The sequence below is a fragment of the Leopardus geoffroyi genome, chromosome A3, assembly GCF_018350155.1.
Source record: "Leopardus geoffroyi isolate Oge1 chromosome A3, O.geoffroyi_Oge1_pat1.0, whole genome shotgun sequence".
Lineage (NCBI taxonomy): Eukaryota > Metazoa > Chordata > Mammalia > Carnivora > Felidae > Leopardus > Leopardus geoffroyi.
Genome location: NC_059336.1, coordinates 117,240,543 through 117,258,019, shown reverse-complemented (window position 1 = coordinate 117,258,019; position 17,477 = coordinate 117,240,543). Strand labels below are relative to the sequence as shown.

At 40.8% G+C, this 17,477-nt stretch overlaps 1 protein-coding gene across 1 annotated transcript in view; it reads left to right on the top strand.

Moving 5' to 3' along the window:
* Window positions 1–5,847: 5,847 nt before the first annotated feature.
* Window positions 5,848–17,477, top strand: part of WDR43 (WD repeat domain 43) — a 47,422-nt gene continuing 35,792 nt past the window's right edge. The window contains exons 1-2 of the mRNA XM_045447286.1: window positions 5,848–6,148; window positions 12,986–13,123. Coding sequence (XP_045303242.1) covers window positions 5,924–6,148; window positions 12,986–13,123 — 363 coding nt within the window. The 5' untranslated portion in view covers window positions 5,848–5,923. The remainder of the gene's footprint in view (window positions 6,149–12,985; window positions 13,124–17,477) is intronic.

The following is a 17,477-nucleotide window of genomic DNA, read 5'->3' as shown; positions in this document are numbered from 1 at the left end:
AGTCTTGGGGCGCCTGGGTGGCGCAGTCGGTTAAGCGTCCGACTTCAGCCAGGTCACGATCTCGCGGTCCTTGAGTTCGAGCCCCGCGTCAGGCTCTGGGCTGATGGCTCAGAGCCTGGAGCCTGTTTCCGATTCTGTGTCTCCCTCTCTCTCTGCCCCTCCCCCGTTCATGCTCTGTCTCTCTCTGTCCCAAAAATAAATAAACATTGAAAAAAAAATTAAAAAAAAAAATAGAATACAAGTCTTGAACTTTTGTTCATTTTTCCCCCAGGTATTTTTTCTGTTGCTATTGCAAATGGAGTCATTCTCAATTTAATATTGATTGTCTATTGATAGAATGTAGACATACAATTGATTTTTATATGGATCTTGTATCTTGAGACCTTGCTACATTGATTTATTAGTTTTAGAATTTTTTGAGGATTCTTCAAAATTTTCTACAAGTCATCTGTGAATAAAAATACTTTTATTCTTTCCTCTCCAATTTGGATGGTATTATTATTATTATTATTATTAACTTTATTGCAATAGGTGGAACCTTCAGTAAATATTGAATAGAATTGGTCAGAATGGACGGAATTAACTTGTTTTCAATCTTAGGAGGAAAGCATCAATCTTTCATCATTAAGTATGAAGTGAGCTGTAGGTTTTTTGTAGATTCCCTGTATCAGATTGAGGATATTCCCTTCTGTCCCTACTTTCTTAAAAGTTTTTTTTTTTTTTTTAATTATCAATCAGTGTTGGATTCTGTTAAAATCTTTTTCTTTATCAAAAAATGTTTTTCTTTATCTTTCAAGATTATCATGCATTTTTAATCCTTTATTCTGTTAACATGGTATATTACAGTTATTGATTTTTGAATGTTAAGCCAATCTTACATTCCTGGGATAAATCCCATTTGATCATGGTCTTTAATCTTTTTTATATATTGCTGACTAGATTTGCAAATATTCTGTTAAGGATTAGAGACTGATAGGATCTATCACTTTGTAGGATAGAAAGAATTAGTTAAAAGTTGAATTGTTAGTAAGTTCAATGAAGGCCTGGAATTGGGGCAGAGAGAGGATTAGAAGAGCTTAAATTACAGGCAGAGCAAAAGAGCAGGACCTATAACAAGAATGATAAGGGCAGGAAACCGGAAGCAGGTCAGGGTTTAGTGATGTTTGAGACCATCCACAGTGAATGATGATATTGGGGAGGGTGACAGGGACCAGATTACAGATTGTCTTGTCATCCATATATATTAAACAGCATAGAGTTTCTTCTGTAGGTGCCAGCAAGCTTGTGGAGGGTTTCAAGTGGAGAAGTGGAATGGCCAGGTTAATAATCTACAAAGATCGTACCACTGAGACCAGCGTGGAGAAAGGGAGTCTAATACAAGCAGTGGTGGCAGTTCCAGTGGGAGATATAAGGCTCAGATAAGAACAGAAGTGGTAGAATTGGATGGAGATGAGGAAATTGAATGGAGAATTATTTAAGAGATAAAATAGGATCTGATAATTGATCAGATACGTATATGTGTTTGGGTAGAAGTGAGATGTGGGACTAGGTAACAGGTGGCTTTCTGACTTTCTCCAGTGGCTAACTGGATAGTTGATGGTATCATCAGCTGAGGCAAAGGATATAACAGAATGAGCACAATTAGGTTCGGCTGCATATGACATAACCCAAAATACTGTAGTTTAAACAGCAGGGTAGTTTAATTTTCTCTTGTATAAAAGAAGTCCAGGCAAGGTGGCCCAGAGCGTATATCATGCTTCAGGGTTTCCAGATCCTTCTATCTTGCTGCTCTGCTATTCTTAGCATGTCGTTTTCTCCTCAAACTCCATCATGGATGCTCTAACTTTTGGCCATCATATTTGAGTTCCAGGAATTAAGAAGGAAAAAAAGCAATGAATAATAGCAACCCCTGTCACTTTAAGGACATTTTGTACTGGCCTATAGTCACATGGTCTCACAGTTTGCAAAGAAAGCTGGGAAATGTACTCTTTATTCTGGAAAGTCACATGCCCAGGTAAAGAAGTGCCCCAAGGCACCCTGATGTTAGAGAGTGGGAGATAAGGAAGATCCAGGAGAGAAGACAGAGAAGGGGAGCCAGAGAAGCAAGAGGAAGCCAGGAGGGTGTGATGCCACGGAAGACAAGCATGCTGATGATAAGTCATATGAGATTCAGACTTACAATGGACACATATTTAGCAATGTAGAGGTTACTGTGCCCTTACTGAGAATTTTGGCATAGTGATGGGTTGGAATGAAAATCCCGTTAGAAGAGAGAAATCAGAGGAGAGAGATTAAGAAAATTAGATTATTATTTTTTTTAAGGACAGAAAAGATTGGGACAGTGCCTTTGGGGGAAGTGAGGTAAAGGGAATTTTATTTTTTAGGAAGAAAGAAATAACAGCATGTTTATATGTTGATGAGAAGGATTAAGGTGAGAAGTAAGATTAATGCTGGTAGAGAGAGGAAAGATGTTTTGGAATAATGAGATCTATAACTTATGTGGAGGGGTAGCCTCTGCTAGGAGCATGGACAATTCATCCATAGTGCCAGGAGTGACAGAGCACAGGTCAGTTAGAGTTTGTGGCACTGGAAGCTTGTGGAAGTTCTCTTGTGATTGCTTCTATTTTCTCAAAAAATAGAAGCAAAGTCATCCACTGAGAGCAAGGAGGATGGAGTTTTGAGATGGTAGGAGAAGATAAGAATTAGTGTCTAGGAGAGTGGAAGTGTGAATGGACTCGGGAACAATTGATAACCTGGCAGCATTGACTTCCCATGTGAAGCTTGTGACCATGAATTTAAAGTGCATGAGAGTCATAATAGGTGGCTGTGACTTTTCTCTAGTTACTTTCAGCTGCTTTGGGGGGAAGAGTTAGGTTTTACCAGGTTTGCAGTTTTACCACGGAATGACTATGATGTGGGAAAGAGGCAAGGGATTTGAGGGTTGTAATAGTAGACTTTAAGATAAATTAAGGGGGCAACTGGGTGGCTCAGTTGGTTAAGCATCTGACTTCTGCTCAGGTCATGATCTCATGGTTCATGGGTTTGAGCCCCATGTCAGGCTCTGTTCTGACAGCTCGGAGCCTGGAGCCTGCTTTTGGAGCCTGGAGCCTGTTTCAGATTCTGTGTCTCCTCTCTCTGCCCCTACCCTGCTTGCACTCTGTCTCTCTCTCCCTCAAAAATAAACATTTAAAAACTTTTTAAAAATTAAAAATGTATAAAAATATAAATTAAGAGGAAGGAGCAGCCATTAAGGAGCTGGAGGGAGCAAGCCTTCCGGAAAGATAGGAGTTAATGGTTAGAGAGTGGTGTGGGAAAATTGAGATTAGGAAGGGGGTGCAGCTATTGTAATGATAAGGTCTGAGACGTGACCATGAGAGTAAGTAAGGTAGAGGCCAAGATCATTGAAAAGGAGGAGGTCAATGAATGATATTTTGGGTATTGAAGGGTCATCAACCTGAGTTTTATATAGTCTCATTGGGTCAAATTGTTTATACTCAAAGATGGCTTAGTTAGAAATCCAACTCCTCCTTTACTGCTCAGGTCTATACCTCAGTTTTGTTATCTGAAAAATGGAGATATTCATAGTTTCTACTTATGAGGGTTGTTGTGAGGACTGAACGGATTAATGCACACAAAATACTTAGCATAGTACCTGACATATGGTGAGTGCACAATAAGCTTTTATTTTTACTTGTATATTTGTGACTAACTAATCTATAACTCTAGCTCAGACTTTTCTTCATACAGATTCATATATGCTCCTTTACAACAAAGTCCTTGAAAACGTTTCTGAAAATCCCTTTTCTGCACTTTCTCACCTCCGTTTTTCTTTCTCACCCTTTACACTAAGTCTCCCACCCCAAATGCTTTTGTTTTGTTTTTGAGAGAAAGAGAGAGAGAGAGAGGGCGCAAGTGAGCGAGGGGCAGAGAGACGGGGAGAGAGAGAATTCCACAAGGGGCTGAGAGGGAGAGAGAGAGAAGCGGGGCTCACCCAAGTGGGACTTGTGCTCACCGGATGCAGGGCTCAAACTCACTTAAAGTGGGGCTCTAACTCACGAACCGTGCGATCATGACCCTAGCCCCCAAGTCTGATGCTTAACTGACTGAGCTACCCAGGAGCCCCTATTGGATTTTTTTTTTTTTTAAGATTTTATTTTAAAGTAGTTTTCACACCCAACGTGGGGCTTGCACTCATAACCCTGAGATCAAGAGTTGAATGCTCTACCTTCTGGGCCAGGCACCCCTCAACTGTTTTTGAAAAGTCACCAACGCCCTCGATCTTGCCAAATCCTGGTTCGTTTTCAGTCTTCATCTTACAATCTTTGGCATGTTTTTGATCAGTTTTGCTTCCTAAATCCTTATAAAGATTTGGTTTCCAGGGCATTTCATTCTCTTGGGCTTTCATCCTACCTGTTGCCCATTCTTCATCTTCTTTGCTGGATCTTCCTCCTCTTCCTGACCTCTGAAGGTTGGCACATTTTGGGGCTAAGTTTTCTTTTCTATCTGCACTTATACCCAAAATGCTCTGACTAGTCCCACAGTTTCAAAAAGCATTTGTAGGCTAATGCATCCAAACTTCTATCTCTGTGATCTTCTCTAGCCAGCTCCTCCTGAACAACTCTATTTGGAGGTACAATAGGCATATCATACTTAACTGTCCAAAACAGAACTCTTTTTTAATTTTTTTTTCAACGTTTATTTTTTTTGGGACAGAGAGAGACAGAGCATGAACGGGGGAGGGGCAGAGGGAGAGGGAGACACAGAATCGGAAACAGGCTCCAGGCTCTGAGCCATCAGCCCAGAGCCTGATGCGGGGCTCGAACTCACGGACCGTGAGATCGTGACCTGGCTGAGGTCGGAGGCTTAACCGACTGCGCCACCCAGGCGCCCCTGTCCAAAGCAGAGCTCTTGATTTCCACTCCAACCAAACCCGTTTCCCCAATCCAGCTGATGGAATCACCATTTAGTAGTTTGTTCGGGCCTTAGAATCAATCATCTTTCACCTTTTTCTTACCCTTTGCAATCATTTAGCAAACCTGGTTGGCTCTAATTTCAGATTACATGTGGAATTTGGTCATTCTCCCCACCTTTACTGCTTTCATCTGAGGCCAGCCCACCAGTGTCCTTCTGTATTGTGTGTCTGCTTTCATTCTTGCCCCTCTAACATCTCCATCCAGAGGCCAGGAGGCCTTTTAAGAAATGTAGATGTTTGTTATTCCAAATAATCTAAAACGCAAATATTACCTTGGCACTCCCTGTTTGTAAAGCTTCAGAGTCTCCCTATATCCCTGAAGGTGGTGTTTTGTGTCTTTACCGCTAGGCAATAAGCTGTGTGGGCTGAATAATATCTGGCATTTCTTGAATTAGAATGCATTGATTTGTTGAAACATTCTGGAGTCATTACAAATTGTCTATTTGATGTAGTAACATGGGATTAATCCTGACGAAATAAGCAGCTCCTACCATTACTTTTACACTATGATGTCTGAATAAATTACGTGTGTTATGTGTGCACATGATTATAGCGTGGAAGTGGATAAGAAAAAATGAAAACAAATGTCACAATCATGGAGTTATGTGATTATTTCTCCTAAACATTGAGTTCAATCATGTTATAATTTAAAAAAAACAACAAACCCAAACCTTTTTCTTTCTTTCTTTTTTTTTTTTGGAAAGAAATGTCCCGCTCTCCAGTCTGCGGTCATGTCCCTCCACAGTCCCCTCCCCCGCAGTATAAGTTAGCCTTGGGCCCTCCGGGCCACCGTCCACAGGCTGGGTCCGCCCAACGCTTGCTCAAGACGCGAGGAGCCGCTCCCTCGGCTGTCTACGCTCCCTCCTCCCGACTTCCTCCCTCCAGGCCCCGCCCCGCGCCGGTGCGCATGCGCACAGACGAACACGTGGCTGCCGCGGAGCCAGGGCAGCAATGGCGGCGGGCGGCCGTGGTGTTGCAGACCCTCTGTCCCCGGCAGGGGTTCCTTGCGCCTTCTCCCCGCTGAACCAGGCCTACTTCGCTTTGGCGTCTGCCGACGGTCAGTTGCGAGTGTGGGAGACAGCCAACAATAGGCTGCACCAAGAGTACGTGCCTTCCGCGCACCTCAGCGGTACCTGCACCTGCCTGGCCTGGGCGCCAGCGCGGCTGCAGGCCAAGGTAAAGCAGGCGGGACGGCGGGGGGCGGGCGTCCGCCGGGGCTCGGCCTCAGTGCACCCTCGGCCCCACGGCGCGTGGCCCGGCAGCTCGCGCGGCCCTGCGAGGCCCGGGGCGAGGAGGCACAGAGCGTGGTGGCGGCGGCGGCGGCGGCGCGGACTCCATCCACTTCGCCAGTCCCGTGTGCGGCCTGTCCGCAGGGTAGCGAAAGAGGGCGCGGCTGGATCCGATGGGCCGTTGACTGGAGTCCCACCGACTGACTCCATGCGGTCTGTGCCCCGCGCCCCGCTGTCGTCGGGGCCGCCATGTTCGCATAGGCCCCCGGTCCCCCAGGGCGGCTTGCTTCTGCCAAGCCTCTCGCATCAACATGTGCTCTTCAGTGTCTTGGCTTTTGACAGAGTCCCTCCTTGGGGCTGTACTGTTCTTTTCCGATTCCTCTAGTTCATCGGCTTTGCCTTAGGCGATTGGAATGAGTGAGTCTGTTTCCTTGCTTCCGGACACCCCCCCTTCCCCCCCCCCCCGCCCCAACCCTTGGGTGCAGCTCACCACGTGTTCTCTTCCACGTCCAGTGTGTGGGACTCTCACTCTTGAAACTCTTGACTTTCCCAGGTTTGTTTCCATTCTCAGTATTTTGAAACTATATGCTTTTTTATTTTTTAACATCTCAATTTCCCCTTTATACACCCTTTTAAAACCAAGTCTAAAGTCTGCTATAGGATGTGGAGGTAAAGTGAAGTGGCCGGTTTAATTTAATGAATGTCAATCCAGGTGAAGTTTTTTTAGATGGGACACTGCCGAGTTAGGGAAGGCTTTTCACTGTTAGGGCCCCATCTCAGGTAAGATGCCACTCACTGTTTAGTCACTAGACTACGTCTGCTCTAACTCACACGCACGTGGGTACTACAGGTATAGAGTAGTCAAACGGAATCATTCTAATGTGATTTGGAAGCCTCAGGTATCGTGTTTAGCTGACACTATGGGTAAAACTTCAAAAGCTAGTATTTAAGACAGAGTTTTAACTCCATTTGACTACGTGGGGAGCTTTCTGCTAAATTTTTAGGTTGAAAGTAGGGGTACATCGAACTATGCTTTGGATGAGTATATTTAGGTATTTTTCAGATCTTAAGATAGCTTTTCATAGTTTCTAGATGAAGTGACTTTAGTTGATTATTAAAAGAAACCTTTTTGGGGCTCTTAAGGTGAACTCTGACTCTTAAAAAAAATCATAGGCGTCATTGTTAAAGTTAGAGCAATCTGCATAATTTTCCTTTTCAAAATTATTTTCTATGTTTCTATCTTAACAGTCCTATAAAGAGATGACAATATTGATGCTGAGGGAAAATCTGGAACAATGATTGGATGCATGGATCCATGCTCTGCTGCTTACATTTAATCTAGGTTTGGCTTCATAGTAATTCAGTAGTTTTTATACCTCTGATTCATCATTGGTAAAACAGGGGTGATAATACCCACCTCATAGAATGGTTGTGAAGGTGAACATGTTTAATAACACATAAGTATTTAGAATAATGTAAGTGCTACAACCACTGGTCATTATTGATATCTCATGTTTGTATGGTTAGTCCTGGCAGGGAAAGATTAACTTTTTGTCTTGTGAAGAAGAAACTGAGGCTCTAGAAAATTAAGCAACTTGCAAAAAACCAAAAACAGAAATAGAACTCCGGTATTTAGGGCTTAGTTCTCCATTATCTACAACAAATAGTTAATATTAGGTTGGCAGAAGTTTGTTGCCTGCCCCCATCCCTCTTTGCCTCACCCCCCTTTGGTTTTCTGTTGACTTAAGTCACATTCTGTGCCTCAGGAATAAAACTTTGGCCTAGTTACAAATTTCCTGTTGAAAGTCATAGTTTTAGGTTATGTATACCAGTCTGATATAGAAAAATATCTGAATTTGGTTTCATACCCAGGACTCAACTCAAATTTGGCTTTTGTCACATTGAGCAAGTCACTAGTTTGGAAGGTTTAATTGAAAAATGAGAGTTTGGCTACTTAAAAGTTTTTGTAGGCTTCAGTATCCTTTTATCTGTATGCTCTTGTTTTAGCCACATAACTTTGTGAAATGTTTTGAAATAAGATTTTTAAGAACAGAATCAGAACTAAGAAAATTCAAGTGACTTCACTGAAGCTTTAATAACCAAAGAAGAGATTGTGGCCACTAGAGTTGAGGTACTCTGACTCCTTGTCCACTTTTCTCACGCGGTAACCCTAGATCTTGAGTCACAGAATTGAGAACTTGGAGGAATGTAGAGACATCCAGTCTTTGTCATATTGGAGATGTATCCTTCTAGAACATCAATTTTACTTGAAGATGAGAGGGGAGAAGCAGTTTTCTTGAATGCGCACACATATTTTGGGGTAAAATAAAGTCACATAATTTTTTAAAGCTAGAAAATGATTAGTGATTTATAGCAGCTGCTTCAGTCTCTGCTCCCAGGCCCCTGGGTTATGATCTTTGTCACTTAAGTTTTAAGATGTTTTCATCTTAAACCCTTCCATTTCCCATCTTTGAGGATTAGAGTATGAGGCTTGAAATGGATGTTATTCTGAAGCCAGTGTTCCCAGAATGTTAAGGTTTTTGGCACTCAAACCTGAAGTGGAGATTATGCCACACACCTTTCAGAGTCTTCAGAGAATTATATGGCTGCTGTAGTAAGTGCTCAGTAAATGTTAATTGTTATTGAATGCTTCAGTTAGCATTCTCTATGGGCTCATTTTACTATTTACTGCTAACATTCCTCAGTGTAAATCATTTTGTAATGGTATCTTGTATCTGGTTCAGTGATCGGCAATTTGCCACCCAAAGACAAAGTTTGGTGGCATTACTACTGAGTGGAGAAAAATGAGTTGGTGCTGGGTTGCTTGGGTAACAAGAATTAAAGCAGTACTTCGTAAATGTTTAGAAAAATCGGATTGCTGTTTCTTGTTCTTGGTCACAGAATGATTCTAATACTTCACATGCCACAGTAGTGTTTGGAGGGTTTTTGTACATGTTATATAGCTGAGCATTTCATTTGGTTGATGGGGCCTGGGGGAAGAGGACCTCTAATGGGGATAAGCAAAGTGCAAGAAGACAGACTGATGGACTATCGACAGATGGCTGTTTTTACAGCTCCTCAGGTGTATGTGTGTAAACTGAGGCGGAGATGTTATGCCAAAGCCACGGAGGAAGTGGCTGAGCCACCTAGTAACTGACCCTGGTATTTCATTGCCCCCTTAAATCTCTCAAACTGCTCTACTTTTCCTTCCCTAGCTGATGTACAGCTCTGAAGAAACAGGCCTTGTCGACTGTTAGCTACCACAGGAAATGTGTTTATGCTCCTTTGCTGTCACTGCAGTTAAAATGGTCTCACGCAGCTTAGTACTTGTTGAACGAAACACATGGATTTCAGCCATGAGACAGGGCAAGCACAGTAGCATTAAGAATGTTTTTAGCAAGAATCTGAGCTGAGTATTCCCATTCTCATCCCTTGGAGATGTAGTACAGTCTGGTTGTGTTCCTGCATGATGCTCTATCTTAGGGTCTCTCCAGTATTTGAACTTGAAAACAAGGTAAAGTTTGCAGATTAGATCCTATTGACAGGAATAGAAGTTCCTGTGTATTAGAATTTAAGTGTTTTTGATATAAAGACTGTATGTAATTATATGTAAAATGCACACATTTTGTTCACTGTTATCTATGAAACCTAAACATTTGCCAGAGAAATGATGATAAGATAGGCCAAGAAAAGGCGTAGGAGACTAATTGCAGAATGAAACTTGAAACTTCGGCATAATTTTTGGTGTCTGGAGGTCAGAATTTTTCAAAAATAGTTTTGATCCATTAGTGGATTGTGAGACAGATTAGTGGGTTGTGATAGTGTTAAATGAAATAGACCATCAGAGTGTGTTTTGCTTGGGAAAGGATATGGTTTTTGTGGAACTTGTTTCGCTTACATGTATGTATTTTTATGAGTGTGTGTACTGGCTGTCCATGTAAACTCTTCTTACTCTGGGATCTCAGTCTAAAAAGTCATTGCTTAATTGGTCAAATTCAGACTTCTCATCAATGGATGTGCTTTTTTCCTCTGTTTTTCACATCTGCCCTGTCTTGATTTTGTAAATCCTGCACATATGTTGGTGACACTCTGACCCAGCCTTTTGATTGCCTTTTGGATCAAATGCTGATAAACTTTTTCAGATTGGTGCTGCTCTTTATTGTTTAGCTCAGTCAGACTTTCAACATTGAAAAAGACTCTGTAAGAAATCACATTTTTTTGGGGCTTCACTCCTGGTACCCCCAGGAACTCCCAATTTTCCAATCACAAATATGAATTAAAGTAGCCTACCCTTTTCATTACTTTGTATAATTATATGTAAATAACGAGTGTGCACATGACATTGTGTTAGGCACTTTAGAGGAAGTAAAACTGAGTATGACTGAGACATCAGGGAAGAAATGGACAATTCAGATGTGCAGTGTCTGTAATGCAGAGCACAGTATGATGTGTGCCTTAAGGGAAAGAAGAGGTTTTTGTGGAGAGATGAGAGTTGAGGTGGACCTTGAAGCATGGGTAGATTTTTAACCAGGTAAAAATTGAGGTGAGCAGGAAAAGACCCCTCCAGGTTCAGGGAAAAGCAGAAGCAAAATGGGAAAGTGTTAGTGATTGGTGTAATGTAAAGATGGAATTAGAAATAAGGTTGGAAAAGGTGGGTTGGAGGCAAATTGCAGATGCTTTTGAATACAAGTTGTTTATATTGATTTACTGTTCTCTGGGGAATCATTGAAGTTTTTGATCACAGGAGCAACAGGTTCAGAAAGAAAATGCTGACAAAGGTCTATCATAATCTATAAATATTAGCTTTAAATTCTTGGTTTCAGAAATATTTGGTAATGGGGTAGTATTTAAAATAGTAGATTTCACTAAAATGCACATTGCTTACATAAGCTTATCTGGTTGACTTGTTCAGACATGCTCATCCTGCTAACTTGGAAGTGATTTTTAAAAAGATTGTCCAACTCAGAGAAAATATGCATGAGTCAGTAGTTCTTTGAGATGTGTTACTTGTGTTATTATTTAGGTTTAGACCAGTAATCCTCAAAATTGGGCATAGGTTCTGTGGATGCTCCTCCACTTGTCTCTGCTTGCTTCTCCCCAAAATATAGATTTTGTTGATGGGGAAATTAGGGCTTTGAATATGTTAATGTTTAATTTCTAAAATTTCTTTGTGCTTTTTAGTGCAAATTCGTATCTCCAAAAACACATATACATATTTGGACCAGCATATGTTTCACACATTAGAAACCTCAGTGTGGATAATTTTGATTTGATTTGGGAAAACCAAGAGTTGGAGAAATAAGTTCTAGAATCTTTCAGAGAAGAGTTTTCTGATGAGGTGTAGTAGGAGGTTGGTATACTTTCCCCCACTGCCCTTGCCTGAAATAGGTGTTTGTGTTTATAACCTTGTGCAGAAACCACATCTGCCTTGCGGGATCATTCAGACTTGGCTTTAGACATTTGTTTAACTGAAGGTGGGACATAGGACATTGCTTGTGCTAACGTTTCAATGTTTTAAGCAAATTAAATTACTGATAAGACCATCAGACTTTTATAGTTTGGCTTTTAATTGTAACTTCTCTTTGGGGTTTATTAACGTAGATAGATTTCCTCAGGACTTGCAAAATGTGTATTTTTTTCTATATATAAAAAGTTTATTTTTTGTTAAATCTTTTTACTTTTTGTGACCTAAGTGTTCAAATGAATAAAATTCTTCAAATGTAACAGCTCCATAAGAAAACTCAAAAAAATGGAAAATGCTGTATAAATCTCCTCCTTGATATTTTTTATGTATTTGTAACATGATAGTTTATGTTGGTGGCTTTTGGGGCAAATTTTCTGTTGTTTTTGCTCTAGAGCAAAGATCTTGCACTATTGAGAATATGTTCTTTTTCCAGGGTTAGTGGTTTATATTAAAACAATGTTTTATATTAAAAGAATGGCTTTCTCAGCATTTTATGCTAAAGTACAGGCTGGCAAGCTTTAATTTAAAAAAACATATGGAAGAGAAGTTCTGAAATGGTAAATTTTCAGCATTATAAATATACTTTGATGTGATGTGATCATTGATTGTTTTTGGCATATGGGAGCTGTTAGTATTATTTTTGAAGTAAATCAAAGAAGTCTTGTGGCATTAGACATTAGATTGAAACTTGTGCCTCTTAAGTCATTAGGATCACCAAGACTGCATGGAACTTTTCTGACTAACCCTAATTCTCACACACTAGAGCAACTTCTAGTGTGAGCTATTAGTTACAATGATTTTTTTTTTTTGACTGAAACCGAAATAAATGTGTGTTTATAAAAACATTAGAGTCCCCTCCTGGGAATGAAGGCAGAACACAAAGGAAAGATGAGAGGAAAAGGGAAAGTGTTGGTTGCTTGGGTCTATAATCTCTGCTTGGGAGTGGAGGCTTCCCTTGGACCTATCAGGAGTGGTTCATTTCTGAGAAGTGGAAGCAGCAGTGAGGCTGCATGGATCTTTTAAGAGAATACCAAGAGCATACCATGTTGTCTTTGCTCCCTTCCTTCCAGAGAGGTAGGAGGCAGGGACTGAGACTTACAAGCTCTTCTTTTCATTGGAGTAGTTTTTTTTTTTTTTTCCCTAAATAGTGAGAAAGAAAGCATTTGAGAGTGAATTCCCCCACCCCTGTCTTTAAAGTGTCTTTTGGTAGCAGTCATTTCATTTGTTGTCTAGTGGGCATTTGCATTTATGCATTAATGATGTCTTGTATTGAAATACATAATTGTTTTTTCTTTTTTTCTCCCCCCCCCCCCCCCCCAGGAAAGTCCCCAGAGGAAAAAAAGGAAATCAGAAGCTATAGGACCGAGTAACCAGATTGACTTGTTGGCTCTTGGTACAGCAGTTGGTAGTATTTTATTATACAGTACAGTAAAAGGAGAATTACACAGTAAATTGATAGTAAGTATAGATATTTGTATGTGCACAGACATATATTGTATATAAAAGATGGTGGGGAAACTATTAGAGATTTATTAAAAACAACAGTTCAGGATAATGTTATAGGATCTGTACTATAGGCACATATTTCTGCCCCCACATTTAAAATTGTGTATAGTGATATTTGCTAATAGCTGTGACAGGTAACGTAATCTTCATTATATGTCAGAATACGAAGAACTTTTGATGAGGTTTAAAATAGAGGTAATAAGTTCAAGGTATCACAAACAGTGACTGCAGGAAAGAGCTCACCACTTCCAGGGCCAGAGAACAAAGGAGGCAGTGGGATTATTGCTGCAACTCAGACCTTTAAGGAACAGGTATTGCTTTCTATGCTGCTGTCTCTTGAGGAGGAGTGGCCCCATGGACTTGAGGTCCAGACCTCTGAGGACAGAGCTCTAGCTGGCTGCTAGTGTCTCTGAAAGGAGGGGAGGAGACTATTCCAGGGGTTGGAAAAATTGCATATTAGGTTCAGCTGCTGCCAGAAGCATTGCCTTGTTGGGGTAAAGATAGTCTGGGCTGATATACACTAGAAGACAGGAAGGAACAGGTCCCTTGTTCTTCCTCCAGCCTTGTCTCCCTCTAGCACCCTTTATTGGTGGAGCCTACTGGCCATGCAGCTGGCAAAGCAAGAATGTGGTTTGGAGTCCTAGCCCCAATATCACAGAGCAAATATATACTACAGGACAGTGATTTAACTTAGAATGATTTGTTTCAGACATTATCTACTACATTATGTTTTTGGTGTTTGCTGAACTTTCTCTTTAGGAATGCTTTCTGTATATGTGAATCAAGCAGTGTTTTTTCTTTTCTTTTTCTTTTTTTTTTTTTTAACGTTTATTTATTCTTGAGACAGAGACAGAGCATGAATGGGGGAGGGGCAGAGAGAGAGGGAGACACAGAATCGGAAGCAGGCTCCAGGCTCTGAGCCATCAGCCCAGAGCCCGTCCTGGGGCTTGAACTCACAGACCGCGAGATCGTGACCCAGGCTGAAGTCGGACGCTCAACCGACTGAACCACCCAGGCGCCCCTGTTTTTTCTTTTTTTAATCTAAGTTTTTTTTTCTAAAGTTTAATTATTTTGAGAGAGTATGAGAGTGTGTGCGCATGTGGGGGAGGGGCAGAGGCCGAGGGAGAGAGAATCCCAAGCAGGCTCCCTGCTGTTAGTCCAGAACCTGACTTGAGCTTCATGAACTTGAGCTGATATCAACAGTCGGATGCTTAACGGACTTAGCCACCCAGACACCCCTGTTTTCTCTTTTATTTTATTTTAGTTTTTTTTTTAAGAGAGAGAGAGAGAGAGAGAGAGAGAGAGAGAGAGAGAGAAAGCGAATGAAAATCTATTAACCAGGCTCCATGCTCAGCATGGAGCCCAACGAGGGGCTTGAACTCATGACCATGAATGATCATGACCTGAGCTGAAATCAAGAGTTGGACGCTTAACAGACTGAGCCACCCAGGCACCCTCCTGTTTTCTCTTTTAAAAATTTTTTTTAATGTTTATTTATTTTTGAGAGAGAGAGAGAGAGACAACATGATCAGAGAGAGAGGGAGACACAGAATCTGAGGCAGGCTCCAGGCTTTGAGTTGTCAGCACAGAGCCTGACGTGGGGCTCAAACCCACAAACTGAGATCATGACCTGAGCCGAAGTCAGATGCTTAACCAACTGAGCTACTCAGGCGCCCCTCCTGTTTTCTCTTTTAAGTAACATGCTCCATAGATAATTTGGGACTACATTACGTCGAAAAGAGAAAAAAAAATTACTCTTATATCTCTACCACTGAGAGAGATTTAATAGATTGTGCATTTCTTTATGTACATGTTTAAGAAATACAGTTCTTATTTCGTATCCTGATATTTTCCATTAAATTACAACATTGGCAGGGCTTAGTCGGTTAAGTGTCTGACTTCAGCTCAGATTAATGGTCTCACAGTTCCTGAGTTCCAGTCCTGCATTGGGCTCTTCACTGACAGCTCAGAGCCTGGAGCCTGCTTTAGATTCTGTGTCTCCCTCTCTCTCTGCCCCTCCCCTGCTTGTCCTCTCTTCTCTCAAAAAAAATTAATAAACATTAAAAAATTTTAAATCAATTACAACATTTTCGTATTTTTCAAGAACTAGTTATAAACATTTTCAGTGACTGCCTAAAATCCCATTAAATTGGATAGTCCCTTGGCAGTTTAGCTATTACTGTTAAGGTGGCTTCTAATTTTTTGTTGTTGTTACACATTTTTTTATCTGTTTACATGGATTCCATTCCCAAAATTACCTGTAAGTAATGAGTCAGAGTGTTTTAATGTTAAGGCATTTTAGGCATAGTATACAAATACTTTTCTAGAAGCATTCTTCTAATTTTACTTATGTCAGCAATGAAAAGACTGTACCTGTATTCCAGTAGCATTATTTCCACCATTGAATATTCCCATTAAAACAGCAATAACATTGGGCCACCTGGGGCAGCTCAGTTAAGTGTCTAACTTGTGGTTTCAGCTTAGGTTATGATCTCATGGTTTCGTGAGTTTAGACCCCACATCTGGGCTCTGCACTGGCAGCATGGAGCCTGCTTGAGATCCTCTCTCACCCTCTCTACCCCTCCCCAACTTGTGCTGTCTGTCTCTCTCAAAATAAATACTTAAAAAATTAAAAAAAAAAAAACCCAGCAATAACACTAACAGAAACCCAGCTGATTTGATAGATAAAACATTTTGTCTGATTTTAAGTCTGCATTTAAAAGTATGTTACTTATTTTCATATTAAAGATTATAAAAACACACCTGTAAAACAAATTATTTAGAGGTATAATTAGTAAGAAGGGAATCTCCCTTATTTCCTCCCTCCTCTCCAAGTCAAGTGTGATCTTCGTGTAGGCTTTTACCCCACTGTAGTTGGGAGCCCATCCTTTGATTTTATCAGTCTTGTGATGAGCAGGTACCTAGCCATCTGTGCAGTGTGATAGTTGCTTTATTCAGCTAACTGTGGTCGTGGACATAATGCTGATGGAGCCTAGAACTCCTTTTTAGATCATTTTGGTATTTCATGGGATTATACATAAATCTTTTTTTTAAACTTTATTTTTCAGAGAGAGAGTGTATGCGTGTGTAGTGGAGGGAGGGGCAGAGAGAGAGGGAGACAGAGAATCCCAAGCAGGCTCCATGCTGTCAGTGCAGAGCCTGATGGCAGGGCTCGATCCCGTGAACCGTGAGATCATGACCTGAGCCAAAATCAAGAGTCAGAAGTTAAACTGACCGAGTCACCCAGGAGCCTCTATACATAAATCTTTAATAGGGAATGAGTTTATTAAATAGTAACCAAGGAGGTCAGAGTAAAGAGTGTTGGGATGATATGGTGAAATAGAAAGGGATCAGGCTTTGGACCTAGTCTGTCCTGAGGTTGAATCCTTCTAGTTATGTGGTCACGGATAAGTAATTTGTCTTCTCATTTCTTAAATGGGTATTCTATAACCTATCTTGCATGCTTTTATTGGGATTTAGATGTAATAGTATATTGTATTGGCCTAGTATATTGGCCTAGTGCAGTGCCTGGCATATAATTGGTATTGTGTAAATGTTTATTGAATATGTAAGTGAATGAACAAATGTACAGTTGCTAGATTGTTTTTCAAAAGGGCATACTAGCTCCTATCAATGTATGATAGTGCTATTTTTTCTGCAACCTTACCACTATGGGTATTACAATGCTAATAAGCAAATTGCTAGATGGACAGACTGAAAATGTTACTTTGTTTTGCTTTATATCTCTTGGATTACTACTTTTGAAAATTTTATTTTCTTTAAAAAATTTTTTTTTGATGTTTATTTATTTTGAGGGAGAGAGAGAACAAGCGGGGGATAGGCAGAGAGAAGGAGAGACAATCCCAAGCAGGCTCCGTTCATCAGCACAGAGCCCAAAGTGGGGCTTGAACTCATGAAATGTGGTATCATGACCTGAGACGAGATCAAGAGTCAGACACTTAACTGAGTGCACCACCCAGGTGTCCCTGAAAATTTTATTTTCTTACTAAATTCTTTCAGTGGAATTTATCTGTGCATGTTTTTTTATTCAGTTCTTTGTGTATGTGTCTATGATATAGGATCCTATGATACAGGATTTAGTTCTTTGAGTGGATAGCTCATATTAGCGAAGGGATGTATCTGAACTTAACATTTATTTATTTAAAGTTTATTTATTTTGAGAGAGGTTTGTGTGCATGAGCAGGGGAAGGGCAGAAAGAGAAGGAGAGAATCCCAAGCAGGCTCTGTCTGTGCTGTCAGCGTAGAGCCTGTGGAGCCTGATGTGGGGCTCGATCCCACAAACTGT